At 45.1% G+C, this 20,599-nt stretch overlaps 1 protein-coding gene and 1 long non-coding RNA gene across 3 annotated transcripts in view; both read left to right on the top strand.

Moving 5' to 3' along the window:
- The first annotated feature begins 1,250 nt into the window (after positions 1–1,250).
- Positions 1,251–20,599, top strand: part of PPP1R9B (protein phosphatase 1 regulatory subunit 9B) — a 94,565-nt gene continuing 75,216 nt past the window's right edge. For both annotated transcript variants that reach the window (XM_020794062.3, XM_020794061.3), the window contains exon 1: positions 1,251–3,499. In XM_020794062.3, coding sequence (XP_020649721.3) covers positions 2,024–3,499 — 1,476 coding nt within the window. In that variant the 5' untranslated portion in view covers positions 1,251–2,023. The remainder of the gene's footprint in view (positions 3,500–20,599) is intronic.
- On the top strand, positions 3,519–20,054 carry LOC144583665 (uncharacterized). The gene is made up of 2 exons (XR_013537586.1): positions 3,519–9,272; positions 9,325–20,054. It is a non-coding gene; the product is annotated as an uncharacterized LOC144583665 (long non-coding RNA).

Here is a 20,599-nt window from a genome sequence, read left to right as displayed (position 1 = left end):
GTTTTCCTTTTTAATTTTTTTTTTCAAATGTTATTTTATAAGCCTGTCTCTTCCAAAGTTTTTCTCCCTCCATTTGTCTCTCCAAATTTTATTTTAGGAGCACCCACTTGAGCCGCTTGCAAGCCTCATTCCAGGAAGCTGAAAAGCATGCATTAACTGTATTGATCCATGAGAAGCAGCAGGCCTGCAACTAGGGCAAAGCGACCAAGGCTTGCCCCCAGGGCTCCAAAATTTAGAGGGCACCAAAATTCAGAATCAAATCTATTACTGTTAGGAGAATAAACTACACAACACCTTCCCACACCTATCCACTTATTTCTGGAAAGTGAAAATAATTTCTTTCGGGGGGGGGGGAGGCGAACCACATTCTCTCTTCCTCCTTTTGTCATGTCTCTTGAGAAGAAATAAAAACGAGGGTAACGTCGACTGCCAAGGGAGTTAGCTGTAGTTCGAATTCTTCAGCTTTTAATTCGTTGTTTGGACGACACTTCCCACGACCCAAACGAAGGTCTGTCCCCAGTGTTGATTTTGCAATACCGCAAGCAGCGCCTCAGGAGAAGCGGCGGCTGTGTTATGTGTGGGTTCCGACGTGACATTGCGACCGATCCTGAGGTTTACAATTCTCCACATATAAACTGCGCAGAACTAAAACATCACGGATCGACCACCCGTATTCCCCATTTTGGAGAGCCGGGGTGGGTGCGTTACGTTCTGTTCTAATATCACGATCCTCCTCATCCTCATTTTTATCATTTCACCCTACATGAAAAGGCCTAAGTGTGCGCCCGGGAGGGGGGGGAAGCCGTTGCCACGAGGAAAGAGTCGGATTACAGTATGCCCTTGCGTGTGTCGTTATTATTATTTTAAATAATTCATCGGCGAGGGAGAGAAAGAAGGGAGGCCGCGGCTCCCTCCCCTCCCCTTCCCCTCCTGCAGTCGGGTTGATGAGTTCAGTGGGTTTTTCTCTCTTTCTACGCCGGGTGGACGCGGGGGGGGGGGTGGAGGGAGCGAGAAAAAGAGAGAGAGAGAGAGAGAGAGAGAGGAAGAACGTGTCGCTGACTCTCTCTCTCTCTTTTTTTTTCGCTTCCTTTCCTGCCACAGCAGAAAAAACCGGGGAGGGACGAGTAAAGAGAGCTCTTTAAGACCCAGCGGGAATTTTTCCTCATTCCCCCCCCGTCTCTCTTTTTTTCTCTCTCTCTCTCTCTCCACCCCTCCTTTTTAATTCCCCCCTCCCCCCCCTTTTTTTTTAGGACCGACAGGCTGTGCCGTTTGCAAGACGGTTTGGTCTCCATCATCATCGGGGCTGCAAAAGAGGGCGAGAGAGAGAGAAAGAGATCTGGAGCTAGAAGATCCAGGGTGAGCGAGACAGCGACAAGGAGAGGAAGAGGAAGGAAGGGATGAAGGCGAGGTCTAACCCATCCGACCAGGCGGTAGGAGTGGGCCTGAGCTAACCCGGCCGCCCCTTTTTGGAGAGGGATCTGGGCGCCCTCGCCGCCGCCTCTGCTGCTGCTGCTGCCTTGGGTGAGAAGCCCCTCCTGGACCCCCCGTTTTTCCGCTTCCCCTCCCTTGATCGGCTCGACTCTCCTCTCCTCCCCGCCCGTTCCTCCACCCCCCCCCCCCGGAGACGGAAGGACTGACCACATTTCCCTGACACACACACACACACACAAGCACACACACACACACACACAATGAAAGACGTGTTTGTCGCGGGAGCCGCTGCCGCGCTGTGCTCTGCCTCGCCGCCCCTCGCCGCCTTCTTGGGGCTTCTGGCCCCGATGTGAGTCGGGCGACGAACGGGAGGCGGCTGCAGCAGCTCCAGCGCGGAAGAAGAGGCTGCTCAGGGAGGAGAGGAAGAGGAGGAGGAAGAGGAAGGTGGTGGTGGTGGGGCTGCTGCTGGCGGTGGCAGTGGTGGTGGTGGCGGAGGAGGAGGAAGAAGAACAGGAGGAGGAGGAGGAGAGGCAGACGGAGGAGGACGCGTGGGGCTATGTGGTGTCAGCGACACCAAGAGATTTGCTGAACCATGATGAAGACTGAACCCCATAATAGTCCCGCTGGCGGCAGCAGCAGCAGCAGCAGCAGCAGCGGGAGTAGCAGTGGTGGCAGTGGTGGCGGCAACGGTAGTGGAGCGAATCTGAGAAGTGCCTCGCCTCACCGGAATGCCTACGAAGCCAGCATCCAAGCCCTGAAAGCCACAAAAGATGCCCTCGGGAACTCCGACAGTGAGGAGGCCAAGAAAGCCCGGAACAAGAAGTATGGCTCCAACGTCCACCGGATCAAGAACATGTTCCTGCAGATGGGGACCACGGCGCCTCCTGGCGAGGCCACCCCCGTGGACCTGGCCAAGATGAAGGAGAAGCCCGTCCGGCTGTCCTTGCCCCGGGCCAGCAGCCTCAACGAGAATGTAGACCACAGTGCATTGCTCAAGTTGGGCACCAGCGTGTCGGAGCGGGTGAGCCGCTTTGACTCCAAGACGGACAAGCCCTTGTCCAAGCTCCAGGAGACACGGAAGATCTTTGAGAAGAGCCTGCAGGAGAAAGAGACCACCAACAAGCTCCTGTTGAGGAAGGAGAGGGGCGGCTTTCAGGACAGGAAGCTGGACGTGGTGGTCAGGTTCAACGGGAGCACGGAATCGTTGGACAAGCTAGACACGGAGGCCGTGTCCCCCACCGTCAGCCAACTCAGCGCTGTCTTCGAGAAGGCCGACTTGAGGAACAACCTCCACAAAACCCCTGGCAAAGTTGGGCCCCTCAACTCTAAGATTGTCAGCAAAAGGTCCAGGGTTTTCCTGCAGGCTCCTGAAGCAGGTGGTGCCAAAGCGGAAGCAAGGAGTAGCGACGGGCCCGCTCTCCAGGTGAGAGGCCGGCTGCCCGAGGCTGACAAAAGCCAAGCCAAGCTTCCGGCCGCAAGCGGGAGCGGTTTGGGAGCAGGGAAAGCCACGGAGAAGGAGAGTAATGTGGCCCTCCGTCCTCAGAAGGTCCAAGAGGTGCGCAAGATCAAGCCTGTGGAAGTGGAGGAGAGTGGGGACTCGGAGCAGGAGTTTGAGGCTGCAGAGGTGGCGGTAGCGGCAGCAATAGCGGAGGAGCAGAGCAAGGCCTCAAAGGGGGCTGATGCTGTCCGGGCTGATGTGATCCAGGCTGAGGTAACAGTGCATGCAGCCCTGGAAAATGGCAGGTTGGGTGGTGGCAGCGAGAGACACTTGGAAACTCCAGATCCGTTGTCAGATGCTTACTGTGAGGAAGCCACTAAGGCTGAAGGACCAGAGGAGAATGACCTGGGTGATGAGTCTAAGAAGGAAGATTTCTCTGAGGCTGACCTTGTGGACATAAGCGCCTACAGTGGGCTGGGGGAGGATTCGGGAGGGAGCGGGCTGGATGAAGACGAGGATGCCGATGGACTGTATGCTCCGGAATCCAGCTGCATGGAGATCCCTGGCCTGTCAGAAGAGGAGGATGCTGTCCCCAGCCGCAAGATCCACTTCAGCACAGCTCCCATCCAGGTAGGCCTTTAGGCACATTGTCCCTAGGACTGGGGTCTGCGAGGACCGGTTATCATTGGGTGTGGGAGATGAATTGCCACTGGGGATTGTTTTCAATGAGAGTGAGAAATTCTACACCAGAATCTCAGTTCACAGCATCCAGGATTGGCCTAGGTCTCTTCAGAATTGTAGAGGAAATGGGAAAGTGGTGTCTCTTGACTGTATGACTTCAGAAATAGCTGATGGAATGCTATTCCCGTACAAAATTTAGGGCATTGTTGAATAAATACTGTATCATTCCTTGTATATAGCAAGCTGGTGCAACAGGGAGAGGGATTCTAGCACCACCTTTTCTTGATCTGCTGGTCTTCTAGGTGCAGGGAGCTTCATGGAATTTACCTCCCATGGAATGACATTCAGCCATGTGAGCCTGCATTGGCTGTTGGAATTCAGTCTTTCTTCCGGGTTATGCAAACCAGGCCTGAGTCTCCTAGATAAGGAGGGGCTTTTTTGCCAGTCTTCCCCTTGATATGATTTCCTATTGAAGGCCTAGGTTTTACAAGGCCTCTGCTAAAATACTTACCTCTACCCACGCAGACTACACACACAGACTGGAAAAGGGTGATGTTTCTTTTTGTTTTGTTGCGTCAAAAATGTTCTCTGAAAGGGAGAGGTTTCTCCCACATGGACAGAGGCCGTTTGAGCCTACATTTGGCAGAACTGGCCACTAGCCGGGGCTGGGAATTGAACTTGTGAGTCAAGACACTCACGGATAGCTGTGCAAATGCCATTTTCTTGATGCTGGGCCACTGAGTGTGAGAGTGTTGGTATTTCGCCTGCCTTCTGTTTCTCTCCGTTTTGCTTTCTGTTGCAAAACTGATATGGGTGGGTGGGAGGTTTCAAAGAGACCATTCCCTAGACTGACAATTAAACAGATGGGGTGTATATGTGCTGAGCTGAGATTCCTTGATTTGGTGGTGGGGAGAGTGGGAGAAAAAGAAGCTGTTTTGCATCCGCTGCCTTTTCTTTCTCTCTCCCCCCCCCCAGCATCATTTTTACAAAACGCTGGGGGCAGGGGAGGGATTATTAATGAATCCATTTACGGTTGGCTAGCGGTAGTAAAAGGAATAACACATTGGTTGTGAAATCTCAGCTTCTCACACTCCAGTCTGCCTCAGCTTTTGGGGGGGGGGGCAGGGGCTGCATCACCTCTGGGGTAGAGGAAGGTGTCTGGGACACGAATTAGGGAAGATGCTATGTGGCCATCTGTTCTTTTCCAGTTTCTTTCCCGACCCCATTCACATACACCTTCTGCCTCTTGGGAATCTCTATCAGTCACTGCTGTTGTTTTTGGCTCCTCCCCACCCCACCCCCCACAATACTTTGATGGAAGAATCAAAGTATTCTGGGCATCATTTCCAATAGGTAGCTGTGTTTTATTATATGCCAAGGGACATTTCCAGAGGTTCTTCTCCTGGAACATTACAGTAGGAAGGGGAGGAAAAGAGCACTGAGGTGGTATAGGAAGTTAAGCAGACGTCCTCCTGATGGGTTGGACTACAACTCTCATCATGCCCACACAATATGGCTGGGTGTATGAGACTTGTAGTTCAAGCCACCAAGAGCTGAACTGGCTTCAGATGATCTGGTGTAGTCTTCCAAGAAACAGGTAGAAGATGTGCACTCAACCTGTAATTTTTTCAAAACAGGATCTGAGGTTTGTTAATTGAAACCTCCCATCAGCATCATTCTGGAACATGTGGTGTAGTGGTTAGAGCTTGGGTTTTTGCTTTGTTTGCAGAATAGGGAGACCCACCTTGAAATCCACGAAGAAAGTTTTACTGGTGACCTTGGATCAATTGCCATCCTTGGCAGGATTTTGAGGAAGGGACGTACACCATTTTGGGCTCTTTGAAAGGCTGGATTCATAAAGAGATAAGCTAGAACAGGACTGGGCAGGCTTCAGCCTTTGGGGATCTGCTTAGTTTTTGCACCAGACATCCAGCAAGTGGAGTCTGGTGCAAAAGACATGTACTGTATTACAACATTCTAAGGTAGGACTTGGTTTTGAGTACCAGTACTAAACAGAGCACACAGCGTTTCTACAAAAGTCTTTGTGGCCCTAAGCTTACTTCATGTCAGCAATATAATTTAGGAAAGCTGGGGCAGGGTGGTTGGTTATTTATTTATGTTTTTATTTATTTGCTGCTATTGCAGAACAGTTGCAGGGAGAAATCCTTGATCTATGGCAAAAAATGTCAACAAGATATCTAGCAGTTGTTCTGCGTCTTTCCCCTGGCCACCTGTAGATTAGAACCCAGGGAGATAAGGGCTCATGCCGCAGAGCACATGGCAGGGGGTGAACAATATGCCACATACCAGAGGTGAATTTCACTGGTCTTTTGGGACACCGTTCGTTTTAACTCAATTTTCAAGCTCCAAATGGCAGCATGCTCAGAGTTGTTGTCAGAGAAAGAAACAGTGTCATCTCAAAAGAGCTTGGAAACAGTCTTTTTTTATTTTTACCACAAAAAAAAAAAACATTTCCAAAGCTGCATCAGAATGGAGGAGGCAAAAGAAAGTTTAAATTATAATAAATAATGACCTTAGGTGGAATGGACTCTGTTTATCATCAAATCCAGTCCCTGTCAAGAGGGCACGACCAGGAATTGAACTTCCAACCTCTGGATTGATAATCAGATAACTAAATCACTCAGCTTTCCAGCAGTTCCTTGAAGGAATATGAGAACCAGCTTTATGTGTGTCAGACCACTAGTCTCTTTAATTTCTGAGAAAATATAGGTGCTTTCTGCAGTAGGGGAAGAGTTCAGACAAGATTCTTTCCCAGCCCAACCTGATCCCTGATATTTCCTGGGGGTCTTCTTTCCAAGCACCAACCAAGGCCAAAGCTGCTTAGCCTCTGAAGTCATCTGAGATCCATCTGTTCAGGGCAGCCTGGACATAAACTTCTGAGGTTCAAGGTTATCTTCTCAGATCCTGGGATTCAGAAACCGTTTCCTTATCACAAACTGTGCAAAATGTATGGGGCTTATGCTTTGCTGGTGGCAGTATGATGGTGTGCGTTTCATATTGTTGTTTTGATGGGGGAAACTTACAAAGAAAATCTTCGTATTGGCATAGCTAGCTTGGAGAGTTTCATTGGTCCTGGATTCCCAAATAACCCATGTGAGAGATGGTTGGGTAAAAAAAATAAGAAAACAAAGATAGCAAAGGTCACATCACAGGTTCTCTACCACCATACAAAATAAGGGCCAATCCAAGGCATTTTGCTGCCTGAGGCAGAACAGCAAATGGTACCCAAGTGGCAGAAGTCAGGTATCTGTAGTCAGTGATGTAGTTTGGGCAGCTAAGGCAGAGAAATAAAAACCACTGATTCATAGGGTCTCCATAAGTCGGAAGCAACGTGACGGGGCCTAACAACAGCAAGAAGTCAGAGACCTTTACAAGCATCTGAACGCACTCCATGTCAGTAAAATAAATACAGTAAGAACTAAGAAAATAACTAACAGAACTAGAGTGGTGTGGTGGATAGAGTGAATATTTAGGACTCACAAGGTCTAGCCATGGAAAATAAATGGTGGATGGTGGCAATGGTAAAATCACTCTTTTAGATATCTTACATGACTTGAAAACCTTACTAGGGTTGCTATGCATTGAAATAAGTTTGACAGAATAGAAAAACAAGTAACAGTTTACTGCTACTGTTCATTCATGACACTCTAAATCTGGTGTCTGAAGTGGCTGCCTCACCCTGCCTCATGGTTGGGGTGACCTGCACAGGAGTCCTCACTAGTTTCAAATGTCAGCAACAAGGAAGAAGACATACTTTTAAGGGCTGGGGTTACCCCTAAGAGTGTTGTGTCAAGCAAGATCACATAAACAGGGGTTAGTCTAATAACAGCTGGTTGGATGGCTCTGTGGTTTAAGTACAGTGGTGCCTCGCTTAACGAGGATAATCCGTTCCAGCGAAATCGCTGTAGAGCGAAATCCTCGTTAAGCGAAATAAAAAATCCCATTGAAACGCATTGAAAACCCGTTCAATGCGTTCCAATGGGCTGAAAACTCACCATCCAGCGAAGATCCTCCATAGGGGCGGCCATTTTCGGTGCCTGTAAAGCGAGGAATCCGTCCAAAAACACAGCGGGGAACCATTTTACACAGCGGGCAGCCATTTTGAAGCCGCCGATCAGCTGTTTTAAAAACATCGTCTAGCGAAAAATCAGTTCCTGAAGCAGGGAATGATCGTCGGGAAGCGAATTGTGCCTATTAAAACATCGTTTTGCGATTGCAAAAGCGATCGCAAAACAGTCATTTAACGAGGCAATAGTTAAGCGAGGCACCACTGTATCTGGCTGCAGAGCCAGAGGCTGGGAGTTCGATTCCCCACTGGGCCTCCTGTTAGTAGAGCCAGCCTCTGTGGCCTTGGGCGAGTCCCAGGATGCTCCCAGAAAAAGGGAATGGTAAGCCACTTTGAGTGTTCTCTACCAGGAAAATCCCGAAAATGGTAGCCAAAATTGATGATACATTATTTTTATTAGTCTAAGTAACAAATAATACTGTGAACAGTAATACTTTTTAAACCTTAATAAACAAAAGAAAGTGTTTCGTTTTCCTTTTTGCATGTGTTGCATAATATTTTGTTTTTAATGTTTTCATTGTCATCAAATGGGGGATTATTTAGAATCATCATAGCAATGGTACTTAAGGACCAATGCAGGTTTAAAAGTCAAAACAAGGGCAACAGCTTTCATTAGACCACAGTACAGAAAGTGTATTAGTCCTTGATCTTGAAGAAGGGACTGTTTTGGACTACAGCTCCCAGAATCCCCCAGCTAGCATGCTGGGGTCATGGGAACTGTGGTTCAAAAAAGGAACTTTATCAGTCTCTAGTAGTCCTGATTCTAGTTGAGTGCTTATCAGTTGTAGTTGTTGATCATCATTGCTAGGAAGAAGGCCATTTTAGTTTCAACCGGAAAGGGAAATTGCTTGCTACCTTTAGATATAAACAGAAAGGAAAACCTCTCTTTAAATATCTTTTTTTCACAACTTACTTAGCAGAGGAAAGAGGAAGCTAAAATGCTTGTGTCCCTGTGAGGCTGACATGGCAGAACTGCCTTCTATTTACCCCTAGTTATCAGTTCAGAGCAGGAAGAGGAATCTAAATCTGATCAAAGCTTTGATGAAAAAAAAATAGAATTACAGTATTAATTTAATTAAAGGTTTCAGCCTTGTGCCAACGTATTATCAAACCATACCATGGAGGTTCTTGGTCTTCATATTTTAAACATGGTTGAGTCTCTAGCATTAAAGTAAGGTTCCAGGTTAGGGTGTCATCTTAAATTAAGACCCAAGAAAAACCTGACTGTTCCATTTTAATCTTGCTGCTGATTCAGGGGTGGGGTGTGGGGTTAAGGGCAGGTCATATGGTTCACCTCTCCCTTTGTCTTCACAGTAACTATACTAGGTAGGTGAGGCTGATCAAAGTTAATTGTGTGACCACAACACCATACAGCCAATCTACCTACATTGAAGTGGGCAGCCTGGAGCACTCAGATTAAGCTGAAAAGAACTCTGTGCATGATCAGTTTAGACCCCTGGCAAAAGTAGACTTTTTTTTCTCCTAGCATTTTGCTGGGTGAAGAGATAAAGAGGGAGAAGAAGGTTTGGGGGTAGGGAGAGAAAAGGAAGACTCCTATTTTCAAATACATGTGTTAACGTAGAAAGCCCTTCATGATTTGGGACCGTGTTATCTGTTGGAGCATCACTCCCCAAGGTCATCTTCATGATTTGGGACCATGTTATCTGTTGGAGCATCACTCCCCAAGGTCATCTTCACATGCCACTAGGTCAGTGGAGACAACCCTTTTTTGAGTGCCCAAAATGAGGGGGTGGGGAAGAAATCAGTGGCTGCCATGCCACCCAGAAGACCAGAACTGGAACAGGAAGTGGTAGTTTCAGGAGGAATCATGGGGACAGACAGGAAGTTAAAGGGGGAATCATGGGGATGGACAGGAAGTTAAAGGGGGAATCATGGGGTCGGATAGGAAGTTAAAGGACCCAGAACAGGAAGAGAAAGAGGGAATCCCAGCTGCAACCACTCCAAAAGGTTTATTTCCACAAGGTTGGGTGGGAGGACCACTCACTCGTGTGCCAGAAGCAAGGGATTCATGTGCCAGATGTGTCATGCGTGCCATAGGTTCATCATCACTGCACTAGGTCATCTCAGGCTATGGTCCTCCAGGTGGCTATGCCAAAAGAGGTCAGGAGAATATTCTATGGGAGATTCAGCCTTTTTAGTAGTGGCACCATCCCTGTGGAATCAACCTCCTGGTGGAGCTACACCTAGCCTCCTCCCTCCCTAGTTTCAAGAGGCTGCTGAAGATGCTTCGCTTTGGGGAGGCTTTAGATGGCAGCCTCTTCTGAACCCTTCTGCCCTCATTCTGCCACTCTAACTCTTAGTGCTGTTTGAGCGACAGCTGGCTTTTGGTGTTGTTTTTTTATGTTCTGCTATGTCTACAATTTAATTATCCTCTGTTGTTATGTAAACCACCCGGAATAGTACTGTGCACTAATGGGGCAGTATAGTAAGTACAATAAATAAATAAATAAATAAATAAATAAGTTTTGCAGTGAGTAGGCAGCTGAATATGAATGCCACAAAGAGATTGATTTCCTTAGTTCTCATCCCATTTGGATTATTTTGCAGTGATCCCCTGACTGACAGCTGATTGGTATAACAAGGCTGGCTACAGTACAGTATATCTGAGTGAAAGGAAGCCTAATGCCAATTGCTGTTGGTATGGCTGCTTTCAGCATCTGGAGACGTGGACTATACATGCATCAGAAGGAGATGATAAAAAAGACTTAAGGGGGGGGTAGAAAGTCTGGTACCATTTCAAACTGCTGGCAGGGTGATACCCCTCTTTTAGTGTTCCACTAGGTTTGAAAAATAATAATTTCATGGATGTAAGAAAACATACCAAAGAGCAAGGTACACACTTTACAGCACTTGTATTTTATGTGCAAACATTTTGTTTTCTAAAGGAGAGTAATATTTCTCCCTTCCACATGCAGTGTAAAATTTTACAGTCCACCATGTAATATTGGTCAGCTACCACCCTCTTCCACTACACATGCAAAGCAGGCCTGACAAGTTACAAGTTCTCATCTATCACCTGTCATAGTTCCCCTCTTACAATGTTGTGTTTTGGTATTCGTGCATGAGGCTTGAAGGGAACAAACAGTTAAAAGGGGGTAGGCATTGCTTCCTTAAACTGTTTTAGTGTGTGAAAGCATCAATGATGTAGTGGAGACAGGGCTGGCCAAGTTGTAGCTGTTTTTCTGAACTTAGATACACTGGTTGCAGTGAGTGGATGGAGGTATCTTTTCCTAGCAGCAATACATTGTTATGAGATAGATACTTCTGTTACTATAGAAATTATTTTGTCTTTATCATGAATGGAAAATTAAGATTCATTAACTTTACAAAATACCTGTTCCTGGAAGTGATGAAAACTATTAGAACTAGCTTGTTGAGATGTATCAATGCAGTAATTAGAGTCCACATCCAGTGTGCGTTCCTTTCCACACCCAATGTGCTATTTACTCCATCACGATGTGTTGGTGGTCAATATTAACTGAACCCATGGGCTTAAATAACAAAAAGGTGGTTCCAACTAATACATTAGGAAGACGTTTCTGACAGTAAGGGCTGTTCAGTGGTTGAGTGTCCTGCAAGGAGGTACAATATCTTCAGTTGGATGCATTTATACAGAATATGGGTCACCTTTTATGAGGGATATTTAGCTATGGGTTTCCTTTATTGGCAGCAAATTGGACTAGGTTGCTGTTGGGGTACTTTCCATCTGCTCAGTCTGTGTTTTTGTAAACATCTCTGACATAAGGACCCGCTATTTCTGAACTGCCTCTAAGTCGCTTTCTTTTCCTGAGTCTCATGGGTGATGGCATAGCAAAGCAAAAAGCTGAGCATGTTCTGAGAGTAACAAAGCAGACAAGAGATGGACAGCAAGTTTTTCCGGGAATTATGTAGGCCTACCTGTCATGTTTAGAGCAGAATTTATCAAAACTCTTGATATCAGAGGAACAAAAGGTTTATTTGTAGAGCAGTTATAGCCGGATTGGACAACTGATGGCCTTCTCGGTATTGTTAGATTGCAACTCCTTTCAGCTCTTCTTACCCTTGGCTCTGTTGGTATAGAACTAGGGGGAAGTGGCCATCTGGAAGGCCACAGTTGCCCACCCTAGTGTAGAAAGTATAAATTACCTGCCGGAAGGAGACTCCTTTGCATTCCCGTGCAACTTGAGCAAGAATTTTGGCTGAAAAGATATAAGCTCAGTGCTCTGACTTATGCAGGCACCCCGTCATCAGCTTTAGCATGTTGGAGGAAACTCTTGTAAGATTGCCTTTCTTTGCCGATCCCCTTGTGACTATGGACTCTCTTGGTAATTAATATGGACAGCTACAAAACACAATTTTAACCTTTATAGGACGTCATGGAAATGTTGCATTGGTAAGAGTTTTAAATGGCAGCTTGTAGCTCCCTGCTGCCAAATGTGGGGATGACAGGGCAAGCATCTGCACATATATGAGTGCTTTTTTGCCAGGGCATTGGGGGCTTGGCAACAGCATGAAAGTGCCAAGTGGTGCTGTTAAGCCTAGGCTGCTTCTCTTAAGCTTGGCTAACTCTGCCAGATCTTTGCAAAGAGAGCAACAGAATAATCTAATCGTGACACAGTGCCATGAAGATATGGGAACCCCTGACTTGTCCCCATAGTGGAAACAGGCAAATCATGCCAAAAATGCATTGGCTCAAGGTATTTTGTTTTTTAGGGACATGGTGGCGCTGTGGGCTAAACCGCAGAAGCCTGTGCTGCAGGGTTAGAAGACCAGCAGTCATAAAATCGAATTCATGCAACGGAGTGAGCGCCCGTCGCTTGTCCCAGCTCCCGCCAACCTAGCGGTTCAAAAGCATGCAAATGCAAGTAGATCAATAGCGACCACCTTGGTGGGAAAGTAACAGCGTTCCGTGTCTAAGTTGCACTGGCCATGTGACCACGGAAGATTGTCTTCGGACAAAACGTTGGCTCTATGGCTTGGAAACGGGGATGAGCACCACCCCCTAGAGTCGAACACGACTGGACAAAAATTGTCAAGGGCAACCTTTTGTTTTTTTCTGAGGTGGAGCAGGAAATGGCACCTTCTCCTTTGCCTCCCAGCGTCAAAGTGCATCATCCTAGGTTCGAATTCATCTATTCATTTCCCGCAGTAGTGTAAGAGTTTCATGTTTCTTACCTGCTATTTGCTGTGGTGCAATGCATTAAAACTGAAAGGTTTTCCCCTGCCAACCTGGTGTGACTGCTAATACATTATCAACAACAACAACAACAGAAATGGGGGAAGGCAGAGAAAAGGAGAACAGCTAGTAGCAAGATACGGGATGATGTGATTGAGAATGGCAGAAGACTCAAGAGGACCACGTATGGCTGACTGTAGAGAGTTTTTGTTTATGCAGTTAGTTATCCTAGGACAACAATTCCTAGCTCAAACTCACTTCACCCCCCACATGTTTTCACATTCAAGGCGTGGACATTAGCCAAGATCCGTCAAGGTACTCCAGGAGTGCCTCAGATATGTTTCGTGGAGTGTATGACGTTTTCTCCTACGAACAGTATCACACCCTGCCCTGTGCCATATACCAAATAGCCTATGAGCTGGACCACTGTGTTGATGTGACAATAAAGGAGGAGGATTATGTACTCCACCTTGAGCTCGTTGAAAGAACAAGTGGTCTGTAAAGGTGACTAATGAACCAAATAAACTCCAGAGTTAGAGTGCCATTTGGTTCCATATTCAAGGTACAGGTCAGAAGGCGTTCTGAGGGATTTCACTTATACTATGTTACACTGATTTATCTGGATGGATGGACCGATCGATTAATTGACTGATAGATTCTGCAGGATGTTTAATGTTGACACACCACTTTTTTTTTATATAAAGGGGTATATACCAAACTGTTTAAAAAAACCTGGAACAAATATAACGTTAGAACAAGCCTGCTTTCACTTCCCTCATTTATGCCGTTGCCCATTTCATTAATTACTTTATTTAATTTCTTGATATTTGTGCCTCCTCCAGCAATGCTTTCTCTCTCTGCCACCCAAAAGTATTGTTATAGTATACGAACTGAATTTCTTCATCATACTATCACAGATCATATTTAAGAAACTAGATGCCAAAATTATATCAGTTCGTTTGTCAGTGACTGGCTGTCAGTCTCCAGGTTGTTCCAATGTATTGTTGCTGTGCTGGATTCCTGTTCATAACTGTGTTCCACTGATGGTTAATGTGGTAGATTTCAGTGTTTTGGTGTTTTGGTTTTTTTACCATTTAAATCAGAAAACCATAATGCAAATATAGTATATATAAAATACCATATAATAGTTGAAAACTGGTTTATTAAAGATGCAAGTTACAGGCACTGTTGAATGACATTTCAAGGACTGGAGATATTTGTCAAGGTTTCAAAATGTGAATCTTTGGAGAGTTTCCTCCCTTACACAAGTGATGTAAATCCATCATAAATTCTGTCACTTGAAATGAATACATAAGAAAATTAAGCATGCTTAAAACAGAATACAGAATCTCATAATATGTGAAGTCTGGACATCTTTATATTCTTGTTGTTTAGCCGTTTAGTCGTGTCCGATTCTTTGTGACCCCATGGACCAGGGCACGCCAGGCCCTCCTATCTTCCACTGCATCCCGGAGTTGGGTCAAATTCATGTTGGTCGCTTCAATGACACTGTCCAACCATCTCGTCCTCTGTTGTCCCCTTCTCCTGCCTTCACATCAGGGAAAAGACACTGATGTTAGGAATCCCAGCATCTTTATAGACGCTGGGATCATTATAGAGGACATCATATGAATAGGTATGGGAGAACTATGGCCCTTCAAATATTGAACTACAACTTCCATCAGACTCAGCCAGTATTCCTAGGATTTAGATATTTGTTTCACTCTTGGTTGTGCCTTGTGATTTTTCCTTCCATTATTTTCTTTTCCCTGATGGTACCCTTAGACACACAAACACACACACAAACACACACATATATATTAGGGACAGCCCTTTCAAGAGAAGGGCTGTCCCATTCACTTCTTCCTTTCATCATCCCTGCTTCAGCTGCCACCAGTGGTGTCATTGAAAGCCATTCACTTTGCCTTGCTACGTGGTGTGGCCTGTTCTACATGAGTGTTAGAAATTATTGTGTGATGGCCTTTGGAGCGGGGTTTTGCAGGGCTGCTGTACAAAAGCTAAATGCAAGTGGTTCACAGCGCCCATTCACTGATCATCTGAATAGGCTCTTATTTTTGGCCTGTGAAGCTGATAGTTCCATAATGACACGAAATCAGTTACTCGGCAAGAGGGAGTGGTTGAAAATAATAGCCTGGGATTCCTTGGTTTATGGAGCTGGGATTTATGTTTTGGTGCAACAGCCACAACAGGATTCTTCCTTTATGTTTTTCCTTGACCCTTCTTGGCAAATGTACAGAGAACAGGAGCTATATACTTTTGTGTGTCAACAAGTTCAGTTGTGGTTCTGGTGGCAGCAGCTGTGAGCTGTACTCATATAAAAAGGGGTTGTGCAGACCAGTTTCCAGCAACTGTGGGAAACTCTGCAGTGTTTCTAGAGTAGTTGGCAAGTGTGATTTGTCTGGTAGAGCTGTAGCTCCAGCAGGGTCACTGGGGCTTTGACTCAGGGTACTGAAATTTAGAGGGCACAATATTTTGGTGCCTGATGGTCCAAGCCTCCTCATTGATATTTGCTGCTGGAAGAGTGTAAACCTGCCTGCCCTTCGTCCATGTACTGCCTCCTGCGGCTTCTCACTGGGCAGAAGGACATGCAAAACAGTTGGAACCGTGATGGCCATTGATTGCATGGCCAGATTCAGGCATTCCACCCCCTACATATCCCAGACTCCTGTGACTTCAGCTTAACCACCAGGGCAGTGAAGCCTCAAAATGGCTTGATACAGCTCTGGGGTCTTGATTGCAGGGAACAAAGGGAATGTCAACCTACCAAATGTCACCCTTTGTTGGGAAATGATTCAGGAAAGCAGTTTGTTGGGAAATGATTCAGGAAAGCAGTTTGTTGGGAAATGATTCAGGAAAGCAGTTTGCAAGCCTCAAAATGGCTTGATACAGCTCTGGGGTCTTGATTGCAGGGAACAAAGGGAATTTCAACCCTACACCATTCTCCCTACACCACTTTTTTTGGAATAAGAGGGTAATGAACCTTTCAAATAGCAATTATATTAGTAACATTAAATGTGAACATTACAATGCACTGCCACGAAGGCCCAGCTTTTACCAATTTGGTATCCTGCGGGCATTTAGGACTGTGGTCCCGATCAGCTCTTGTCAGCATGATAGTTAGGGACGATGGGCATTGTTGTGCCAGAATCTACTTTGTGCTCAGACCAAGTATTTGATGAGCAGGATCAGCCCTGCCCTCAGGTGGCAGATGCTGTGTGGCAGCTGCCATCTATTCCTCACTCCCTTCCCCCATGTTGGAAAACAGAATTGTATGCTCTGTTTTGTCTTTTTTTTTTTTTTTTTTTTTTGCACCCTTTAAATACAGTCTCTTGTCTCAGTTACAGTGGAGGGCTTCCTTTTGGTAGTGTGGAATTCAGCTTCAACTCCTAGTCTAGCCGGCTTATGTGGAATAGTGGTGGATGGGGGTGGGGAGCAGCATATCTCTTATTTTGCTTTAGGCAGCAAAATGTCTTGGGGTGGGCTTGTGAAAATGTTGGAGACAGAGTGCCCCCAAAATTAGGAGGTGCTGCCTCTTTGGTACCTGAACAAATGGCAATGATCACATTAAAATTCACCTCTGTCCATATCAGCACATCGCGGTGTGATTCATCATGTGCTAGGAAAGATTTGAGCACAGGCAATTACGTGCCTGAAAAATAATTTGCATTTTTAACCAATGTGACCAGTACTACAAGATAGAGGAGCACCAGTGTGAAAGAGGACCCGTGCATTTCTGAAAACACCTGTGAACACATTTCTAAAACACTACAGCCAAAACAGAAGGCAGGGAGAGCTAAAAGCTTGATGAGCTGTTTGAAGTGGGCTATAGGAAATGAATTCCTTGCAGCACTTAGTACCAATTTCAAGCTATTTATGGCTTGCTTTATAAGAAGACTGTTCAAGCAGTGTGTGCTTCTTTTCCCCCTGTGGTTTGCACGGCCATATTAAAATATGGCGTAGCACTGTATAGGGCTTTGTATGCACAACACTCTGTACTTCCATTATACCAACACCAGTACTGTACTTGCAATTGGGATGACTGAGATTCTGTGCTGGTCTGCCAGTGCTAGTCACGAGATGGAAAGTACTGTCTATACAACACTGAGGATCTCATGATGGACAGGTTGTGTCTTGCTGACACTGTGCAATGATCATGGGTACCTGTTTGGAGGTGGGATCTGACAAGGACTTATGACTAGAGCTTGGAGACATCTCCGTCCCCCCCCCTTTTTTTTTTTTTAACTGAAGCACCTAGCATTCTCTAGCCAACATGGCCAGGTGTCATGATGGCTGGTAAATTCTGGAAGTTGTTGTTCCTCCCAAAAATAACTTTTCCAAACTCTGCTTGTGAGTTCAGAGGTAGACCAAACAGAATGGTGGCAGATTAATATGTTGAAATTTAGATCTATCCCATTCACGAGGTGCCTGGAAAAAATGGCATGCAAGTGAGGAGTGCAGAAATCCTTACCCAGCCATTTGGCTACAGTTGTTTTCTCTTCCAAATCTGGGGGCACGCTTAGCTAGGAAGCAAGTCCATGACGGGAAAGGTAAGCAATGGGAAGAGCAAGCATTCATAGGCTTCCCTCTTTGGGACAAATCTGTATTTAAATAACCCAGTCTACTTCCATAGCTTGGGAAATATAAGAGGACTTTTTTGTTGGCATTGTAAGAAAAAAGTGGTGATGGAGAAAGGGACATCTCAGCTGATAGTAAAGGCAACGTAAGCAGACCGTTACTTCATAGTACGCAATACCTGGGAAAAACTAAATACACCAAGCACATATGTTGATTTTCGAAAGGTGTCATCAAACTAGAACATGAGAAATTCAGTAGGAAAAAATAATAATAAAAGGACACTGCTACTAAAACCAAAGTCATCAGCTTAAGGTTATTTAAAAGCCAGCAGTGCGTGTGGTATATACAATTCAGCAATTCCTACCCAGAAATTGGAAACACTCCCTTTTTTATGAGTATAGCTCACAGCATGTCAACTCCCCCATGTTAGTTGTGGGATTCTGGGAACTGTTGTCTAAAAAAGGAATGTTTTTCATCTTTGTTCTTGCCCTTGTTGATTACACAGTGGTTTTAACATTATAGGGGTAATTTCACACTTGTTCTTGCATACAACTGTGTACAACTTTAACATCAGAAGGGGTGTGTGAGTGTGAAGGCTAAATCTCTGTGCCCTTTACATTACCATGCCCTTCCTCTCTCTACCTTCTTTTCTGACTTCCAGTGAAATGGGGATGAAAAATGCAGTGGTTAAACTGCAATACTGCAGCTAAAACTCTGCTCATGACCTGGGTTAAATTCCAGATAGCTGACTTGAGGTTCATTAAACTTTCCATCCTTCTGAGGTCGGTAAATTGAATACAGAGCTTGCTGAAGGGGGGGGGCAGCGATGTTTAGCATGCATAATAAAATTGTAAACTGCCCAGAATTTTAAACATTATGGGGCAGTATATAAGCAGCATGCTTTTTTTTCTTTTTTAAATTTCTTTTTCTTTTTTTCAATTGTGAAGACTTTGCATAATGGAATGATCAAGAGACTGAGTTCTGATTCAGGAAATCCACAGGTTTGATTCCTGATAGTGCTGCAGATTATTTCCATGGCTTTAAGTATGCTACTCTTAGTCTCTGTTCCCATACAGATACATATGTAGTGTGAGAGATAATGATGCTGACTTATTTAAAAGATGGCAACACCATTGAGAGATAACAATAATGCGTATGAACACATGCAACATTACACTGGTCAACAGTTACAATATGATCAGGTTTATTAGCTTCATTTATCAGAGGTTCCTAAATGGAGGCACTTCTTTCCAACAGACCAGAACAAGATATGTAAAATTTCCAGAAATTTTACAGCCATGGGGAGTGACGGAATGAGAGAAGAAAATTCCCTCTTTTTTTCCAGAGAAAATGAAAATTTTGGAAATAATAAAAATGTGTTAAAGAAATTAAAACAAAAAATGTGTTTCATGTCAAATCTAAAGTGATTTTGTTGGTTCTTTCATAACATAGCTAGGATATTTGTACTGTTTGACACATTTGTGAAGTCTTTACAAATAAAACCCTTAACTTTATAAAAGCAAATACACACACACCCACACCCCTCCCTTTAATATAACATATATTAAAGCATATATATATATATATATATATATATATATATATATATATGCGCTATAGTAAACAGCTGATCTCTCTTCATTGCAGTCTGCATCCAAATAAGGTCCCTTCCTTTTCATGTTTCTCATGAAAAGGGAATCACTGACCAGGTATAGAAATATATCTTCTATATGACTCTAGTATGGAAGAGAATACTGTAATTATTCTCTGTTCTATAAATTATCTTACATACAAATCTTCATGTTACGTAGCTCTTTGAGTGAGTAAAGCCATATCTTAAAAAAATCATTTTACTCATTCTTGAATAAAAAGTATTTAATCAGAAGGTTTTCCTAGGTTCCTCGGATTTTCCAGTTTTTCAGGCATATCACAGCTGAAGAAGGTACAGTATAGTACATTCTGCTTTAGCTGGCTGGATAGCTCAGTGAGTGAGGTGTTTGGCTGCAAAGCCAGAGATTTGGCGTTTCAATCCCCCACTGTACACATCCCAGAAAAGCCAGCCTTTGTGGCCTTGAACAAGCTGCGCAATCCCAGGATGCCCCCAGTAGAAGGGAACAGTGAATCGTGCCTGTGTATTCTCTATCTAGAAAATCCTGGAAAGGGTCACCATAAGTCAGACCTGGCTTGCTGACACGTTGTTGTTGATGCTGCTGCTGTTGTTGTTGCTGCTGCTGCTGTTATGCTTTGTAGTAGTAAGGATGTGGGAACACAGTCATGCACACCACAACAGTGATTCCCTCATCCTATTTTGGTCCGTGGGGTTGGTTAGAGTGGTGTTATTGTCTTCTGTCTTTAACCCCCTACTGTTATAATCCTCCCACACCCCCTCCCCAGGAGAGGATGCTGCTTTATCCTCTTGGTAGGTGGCCTCCATTTGTAAGGCCGATGGGCCATCTGCTCAGCCTCATTCTAGAGCATCAGGTGGGCCCTCTGCACTGTGGAGAAAAGAAAGGAGAACAAATTATTAGACAATACCCTCTAAAAAGAATGGCACAGACTGGTTTGTTTGAAAAAATACAGGACTCCTTCTTTTGAGTTGTGCCACGCGCTCCCTCTATAACCTGATGCTAAAGAGAAGAGTAGAAGTGCCGGACAAAGAAATAGGCTCGTGAAACAAACAAGCTTAGCGCGAGCCAGATGGATGAGCTTTATGAAAGAAAAGGGGTGTGCCCTGCATCTAGAGAGGAGGCAACCCCGGATTTCCATGAGAAATGGCCATAGGGTGTGTTACATAACAGCACTGATGTTACCTGTCTGTCATGGGTTTGGAGGGAAAGTTCCATCCTATGGGGAGTGGAAGGCGGGACATCAGGAGGAGGGGCTGTACTGTATAAATATGTGATGCCTGTGTGGTGAAGAGGAGATGCTGAGACAGACTGTGAGACACTGGGTTGGGACGAAGCAGCAGCTGGGGAAGAAGAAGCTGTTGTGGGAGTCTGGGTGTCTGACAGGGTACTACTGTGTGTCAGAGTACCAACCTGATAGGTTCAGGTGTCTGTTGGTTAGCCAGAACTGATAGGTTCAGGGTCTGTGCTTTAAGTTAAGGTTCTGTGTGAACCAAACTGTATGTATGTCTGAGTGAATCTAAGCCACGTTACTTTATTCTATTCACCTGATTGTTTATTTTGCC

The sequence above is a fragment of the Pogona vitticeps genome, chromosome 6 (genome assembly GCF_051106095.1).
Source record: "Pogona vitticeps strain Pit_001003342236 chromosome 6, PviZW2.1, whole genome shotgun sequence".
NCBI lineage: Eukaryota > Metazoa > Chordata > Lepidosauria > Squamata > Agamidae > Pogona > Pogona vitticeps.
Note: the sequence above shows the minus strand (reverse complement) of the source record. Positions and strands in the feature narration are given on the sequence as shown.